The sequence below is a fragment of the Miscanthus floridulus genome, chromosome 19 (genome assembly GCF_019320115.1).
Source record: "Miscanthus floridulus cultivar M001 chromosome 19, ASM1932011v1, whole genome shotgun sequence".
Lineage (NCBI taxonomy): Eukaryota > Viridiplantae > Streptophyta > Magnoliopsida > Poales > Poaceae > Miscanthus > Miscanthus floridulus.
This window is the reverse complement of record NC_089598.1, coordinates 117729703-117736564: the sequence shown is the minus strand read 5'-3', so window position 1 is coordinate 117736564 and position 6862 is coordinate 117729703. Positions and strand designations below refer to the sequence as shown.

At 46.7% G+C, this 6862-nt stretch overlaps 1 protein-coding gene across 1 annotated transcript; it reads left to right on the top strand.

Annotated features, from left to right (window-relative positions):
* Positions 1 to 3604: 3604 nt before the first annotated feature.
* On the top strand, positions 3605 to 5046 carry LOC136526694 (uncharacterized). Its single transcript, XM_066519278.1, has 3 exons — positions 3605 to 3832; positions 3929 to 4285; positions 4978 to 5046. Exons 1-3 carry the CDS (start codon positions 3605 to 3607, stop codon positions 5044 to 5046), a joined length of 654 nt encoding a protein of 217 aa, XP_066375375.1.
* Positions 5047 to 6862: the final 1816 nt, after the last annotated feature.

The following is a 6862-nucleotide window of genomic DNA, read 5'->3' as shown; positions in this document are numbered from 1 at the left end:
AAAACCTTTAGTTGCTATGATAATGTATGTCATGATTCGTACTTGTTAGTGGTAGCAGTAGGTAACTTAGTACCTTAGCCGGTAGGACTAGCTTAGTAAATTGATAAGATATAGTTTATTTTAAGAGATGCTGTTGCCATATTATTAAATGTTGCATCATCATTTCATGCATGTAGATCACGAGTTGGTAGAGTTCGTGCTCGTGGACGAATAGGATTACGAAAAGGCCATTGAGGAGTACAAGGAGGAGATCCTCATGCAGGAGGGAGCCCGAGAGCCTTTTTGTGCTGATTTTGCTGACCCGTTGCCTGCCCAAGGCAAGCCCCGGTGCATAACATATATTTTTACTGATCACTGAATATATATATGTTGTGCATTTACGTTACAGGAATTTTATGTAAACTATATGCATAAATATATCTACCCATGAGTCCTACTAGTTCAGGTCGAGTAGCTGCTATGCGTAGGAAATTGGTAGCGTGAACCTGCCGTTACTCGCGATAGGTGATAATTATGATGACTCATGATAAAATGGTGGAAAGAAAATGGTGACCAGACATGGATATGGTTTAGGAATTGGTGGGTGTAAGAGGTTGTGTCCTGTGGCCAACAGGGCACAGCTTGGTTACACTTTTTCCTTGTCTATGTCAATTAAGAATCGGTCGTTGCATAAGTCATCGGGGCAAGTCACAGATTTATTATCCCAAGCACATACTTGGGTATGGGCGCAGGGAAGACTCGTTGCTCTCTTGTTGTGGATCTGGCTCTTTCTGAACCGATTGATTGGAGGCAGGGATGGTGGAGGTCCTTGTACCGCACTGATTCTGGGATTCAGGAGTGGGGGCTAGGAGTCCAAGTGTGGATGGGGACCTAGATACCCAGGATAAGAGGGTGATGGGTTAGTCCTGCTTGTGCCTAGGGTACAAGCGGGGCGTGTGTTTTCGGGGTACCTAGTTGGGGGCATTGATTCGTGAATCGCCAAGCAATCCGGTATGGCTTGTTTCGTGTCTAGCACCGTAGTAAGAACTGGAAGATGGAAGGTGCTAAAATGGAACTGATTGCTCAACTCTTGCTTGAAAGTAGAACAGGTGCTTACATAGAATGGCTATATAACAAACTAATATGGCTATTAATAATGACATCAATAAGGACTCACTATTATTACTGCTTTCTGCAAAAAGGAAACCAACAAACCATAAAGCTTATCATATTCCTTGGAGTCGGAAAATTATTTCCATTAGTCGGATAAGTCTTGCGAGTACATTGTGTACTCAGTATTTATTTACCCTGGTTGTAGGTTACACTTGAGGAGTACCTTTGTGTGGAGGATTCTTCTGGTGGGCATAGACAGATCTGTGTTCTTTAGCGCTAGATGTTTTTCTTAATTCCGGTGTTTAATATTCCGCACTCTGACTTTGGAAATGTAATAATGTACTTTTTATGAACTCTGAATGTATGAAATGGATTAAGTATTGTAACTCATTCTTATTATTAGATCCTTGGGGAAAAATGTGGATCTTTTGGGTTCTCCCTTGGGGTGTGCCCGATGGATACTGCCTACTGTAGCTTGCTTTCGGGGTGCCTAGTATCTGGTGGAAGATGGACGCCTCCGTAAGTGTGCTATTTTGGGTGGTTCTGCCACAGTTGGTACCAAAGACAATAATGGGTTATGAGTTCATCACTCTTTTTCAAAAACTTAAAAATTTGACAAACAAAAGTTTTACGAAAAGTAAGGTGCGATTAAATTATGTAAATAAGTATAAGCCCTAGCAATATGGTCTATCTAGGATAGCGGCACTGGTTTTATCTAATCAGTTTTCTATAGGTACACTGACTTATGTTGCGTAAAAAATTGTCTAGCATACAGAAAGTGAGTGTTGGGTTCATAAACTCGGGGTCCCTCAGGGACCGGCTTCCATGCTAAGGCTCGGCCCAAGAGTCTAAACACAACAGGCTAGAAGGATGACCTAGTTGCCGACCAGAAGGTCTAGACCGAAAGGAGCGGTGCCCACTCGTCGACCCCTTGGGCCCACCACTCCGATTGGAGCACTCGCTTCAGCCTCCAGCCGCCTCCGGACGCCCTCTCTGATCAGAAGGCCTGGCCCACAGCGCTACTTCTGACTCTAACCCTGCGTCCCTCCAACCAGGGCTCATAGGAACCCTGCTCACCGCTCTTCTCTGATTGGCGCACTCAGAGCCGACTGGAGCCATCCGACCGGGGACGCTCGTTCGGTAGGAACCAGAAGACGTGTGGAGAAAGGCAAGGCAAGGCAAGGCTCACAAGTCAAAACCACTGTACCAGGTACCATACCCTGCATGGAACTATACTCTGCAGCCACCCTAACACAAATAGTATTGTAGGCGCCGATATCTCCCTCTATAGTATTGTAGGGGCTGCTAAAACTCCCATACGATAAGGCCCCCCGCGTGTCTCTAGACACCGATAGCGGTATGGGCACTTGGATTCACCGTACCGGGTGAACATAGCGAGACTCCTCACATGATTCTAGGCATCAAATAGTATTTGCAGGTACCAACGTCCACCATCCCTGAAAAAGGCAGCACGACCTCTTGTGTGCATCTGACATTCTACAGTGACAACATCAGTATTGTAGGCGCCTACCACTATCTTGTACCCACTGGTGTGGGCAACAAGGCTCGGTAGGCATAGGCAACAAGGCTCGGCAGCATACGTACCCTCACCCTCTCACTTGTAAAGCCATCCCCTTCATCTATAAAAGGGGGTGCGCTTCCTCCAACAAAGAAGCCCGATTCTAGTAGGCCAGAGTTCCTTAGATCGATAGCTCACAACCACAGAACCACTAGGTTCGCACCTCAAGCACCCACTTGAACACTTAGCTCATAGCAAAGTTCCTATCACTCTCGGCCCTTCTGACCGGAGCCGACTGGACCTCTTGTACACCCCCATCTTTCTCCTTCCAGTTTGTAACACCACTGCAAACTTCGAGCACCTAGGCTCAGGAATAAAGTCACCGACCGACCCTGACTGGACGTAGGGCACATTTCCTAAACCAATATAAATCCTATGTCATTGAGTGCTAGGTCACCTCCGATCACAACATACAACAAAACTACAAATATTTACTAGTTGGTCACATTCTGCACCGACAGTGAGTGTGCGATGTGTCGAAAATTTTGCGAATGCCGTTATATTCTGGCTTGAGTGAACGTATAGGATGATACATGCATTATGATAATAGCATCTTGCTTAAACTAAAATCCCCCTACACGTATAATTGGATTAGTAAAGTGATAGGATTAACTAAAAGAATGCTTTAATAAATGTGCTGTCATTTCTCTAATCCATCGCTTCTGATCAGGAATGTTGTTCTAAATGGATGGTTTCTACCTCTTATAGATGAATCTAAGGTCCAGACATGGGAGCACTAGTGCTGGGGTGGCCCACGGTCTTGGTGAGGGCTAAGGCGAGAGTGGTCGGGCCAATGAGCACGGTAATGGGGAGAGCCAGGAGGCTCCACTTCTGGCTCCTCATCCATTTTCACCGCCACCACCGCCACCGCCAATGACTCACATGGAGTTGATGGCTTAACTGATGGCTGCTCACCGAGACTCAGCCCATGCCATGGAGCTAATGGCACAAGCTGTCGCTGGCTTCGCCCGCGGAGGCCACGAGGGCAATGGTGGGAACGGGGGTGGTGCCCACCATCCTGAGGGACCCTCCTCTTACCAGGATTTCCTCAAGACCCACCCACCCAATTTCACACTGACAGCTGAGCCCCTGGATGGGGAGCACTGGCTTCTCATTCTAGAGCAGAAGTTTCTGTTGTTCAACGTGGTCGATGAGCAGAAAGTGTGCTTTGCAGCGCAGCAGCTATTGGGGTCCGCAAGTGCATGGTGGGATGCCTTCCATGCCATATAGCAGCCAGATCATCCAATGACCTGGTAGGAGTTCACCGCGGCATTCAGAGAGTTCTATATTCCTACTGGTATCCTCAACCAAAAGCTGAATGAGTTTCTAGAACTGCGACAAGGGAGTATGACAGTGATAGACTATGTCAATAAGTTCAATCACTTGTCCCAGTATGCTAGCATTCATGTGGACACTAATGAGAATAAGAAGGACCGCTTCTATTGTGGCCTCTCTTACATCCTTCAGGAGAAATTGTACACTGGGAACTATCCGACCTTTGAGGCAATGATGAATGTTGCCATCGCCATAGAGGGCTTGCAGCAGGATTCCCAGGCAGAGTGGAAGAGAAAGCGGGTGGCTGTGGGGTCTTCTAGCCACCCTCATACTCAGAAGGTAGATGTTGTTCGATGGGTGCCCTATCAATCATCAGGCGGGCATTCATTTTGGCAGCCACAACATACTTCTCAGACTTCTTCCACATAGTACCGTGCACCCACTCAGCAGGTGTAGCCTTAGGGACAGCAGGTCCCACCACGCCAAAGATTGGGGAACAAGCCTAGCGCTTGTTTCAAATGTGGCGGGGATGATGGAGGTCCTTGCACCGCACTGAGTCCGGGACTCAGGAGTGGGGGCTTAGAGTCCAAGTTTGGACGAGGACTTGGACACCTAGGACAAGAGGGTGATGGGTTAGTCTTGCTTATGCCTAGGGTACAAGCGAGGCATGTGTTTTTGGGGTACCCAGCTGGGGGCATTGATCCGTGAATCGCCAGGCAATCCGATACAGCTTGTTTCGTGTCTAGCACCGTAGTAAGAACTAGAAGATGGAAGGTGCTGAAATGGAACTGATTGCTCAACTCTTGCTTGAAAGTAGAACAGGTGCTTACATAGAATGGCTATATAACAAACTAATATGGCTATTAATAATGACATCAATAAGGACTCACTATTATTACTGCTTTCTGCAAAAAGGAAACCAACAAACCATAAAGCTTATCATATTCCTTGGAGTTGGGAAATTATTCCCACTAGTCGGATAAGTCTTGCGAGTACATTATATACTCAGTGTTTATTTACCCCTATTGCAGGTTACACTTGAGGAGTACTTTTTTGTGGAGGATTCTTCTAGTGGGCATAGATGGATCCATGTTCTTTAGCGCTAGATGTTTTTCTTAATTCCGCTGTTTAATATTCCGCACTCTAACTTTGGAAATGTAATAATGTACTTTTTATGAACTTTGAATGTATGAAATGGATTAAGTATTATAACTCATTCTCATTATTGGATCCTTGGGGGAAAATGTGGATCTTTTGGGTTCTCCCTTAGGGTGTGTCCGATGGATACTGCCCGCTGTAGCTTGCATTCGGGGTGCTTAGTGTCTGGTGGAAGACAGGCGCCTCCGTAAGTGTGCTATTTCAGGCGGTTCTGCCACAGTTGGAACCTGAGCCAATAATGGGTTACGAGTTCATAACTCTTTTTCAAAAACTTAAAAATTTGACCAATAAAAGTTTTGTGAAAAGTAGGATGCGATTAAATTATGTAAATAAGTATAAGCCCTAGCAATATAGTCTATCTAGGATAGCGGCACTGGTTTTATCTAATTAGTTTTCTATAGGTACACTGACTTATGTTGCGTAAAAAATCATCTAGCATACGGAAAGTGAGTGTGCGATGTGCCTAAAATTTTGCGAATTCCGCTATATTCGGGCTTGAGTGAACGTATAGGACGATACATGCATCATGATAATAGCATCTTGCATAAACTAAAATCCCCCTACACGTATAATTGGATTAGTAAAGTGATAGGATTAACTAAAAGAATGCTTTAATAAATGTGATGTCATTTCTCTAATCCATCGCTTCTGATCGGGAAGGTTGTTCTAAATGGATGGTTTCTATCTCTTACAGATGAATCTAAGGTCCGGACACAGGAGCACCAGTGCTGGGGTGGCCCATGGTCTTGGCGAGGGCTAAGGCGAGAGTGGTCGGGCCAATGAGCATGGCAACGGGGAGAGCCAGGAGGCTCCACTTTTGGCTCCTCATTCTTTTCCGTCGCTGCCACCACCACCGCTAATGACTCACGCAGAGATGATGGAGGAACTAATGGTTGCTCACCGAGACTCAGCCCGTGCCATGGAGCTAATGGCACAAGCTATCGCTGGCTTCGGCCGTGGAGGCCACGAGGGCAATGGTGGGAACGGGGGTGGTGCCCACCATCCTAAGGGACCCTCCTCTTACAAGGATTTCCTCAAGACCCACCCACCCAATTTCACACCGATAGCTGAGCCCCTAGATGGGGAGCACTGGCTTCGCATTCTAGAGCAGAAGTTTCTGTTGTTCAACGTGGCCGATGAGCAGAAAGTGTGTTTTGTAGCGCAGCAGCTATTAGAGTCTACGAGTGCATGGTGGGATGCCTTCCATGCCATGTAGCAGCCAGATCATCCAGCGACCTGGTAGGAGTTCAACACGACATTCAGAGAGTTCTATATTCCTGCTGGTATCCTCAACAGAAAGCTAACTGAGTTCCTGGAACTGCAACAAGGGAGTATGACAGTGATAGACTATGTCAATAAGTTCAATCACTTATCCCAGTATGCTGGCATTCATGTGGACACTGATGAGAAGAAGAAGGTCCCATTCTATTGTGGCCTCTCTTACATCCTTCAGGAGAGTTTGTACACTAGGAACTATCCGACCTTCGGGGCAATGATGAATGCTGCCATCGCCATGGAGGAGTTGCAGCGGGATTCCCAGGTAGAGTGGAAGAGAGTGGGTGGCTGCGGGGTCTTCTAGCCACCCTCATACTTAGAAGGTACAAGTTGTTCGACGGGTGCCCTATCAATCATCAGGCGGGCATTCATTTTGGTAGCCCCAGCATACTTCTTAGACTTCTTCCACATAGTACCATGCACCCACTTAGCAGGTGAAGCCTCAAGGACAGTAGGTCCCACCTCGCCAAAGATTGGGGAACA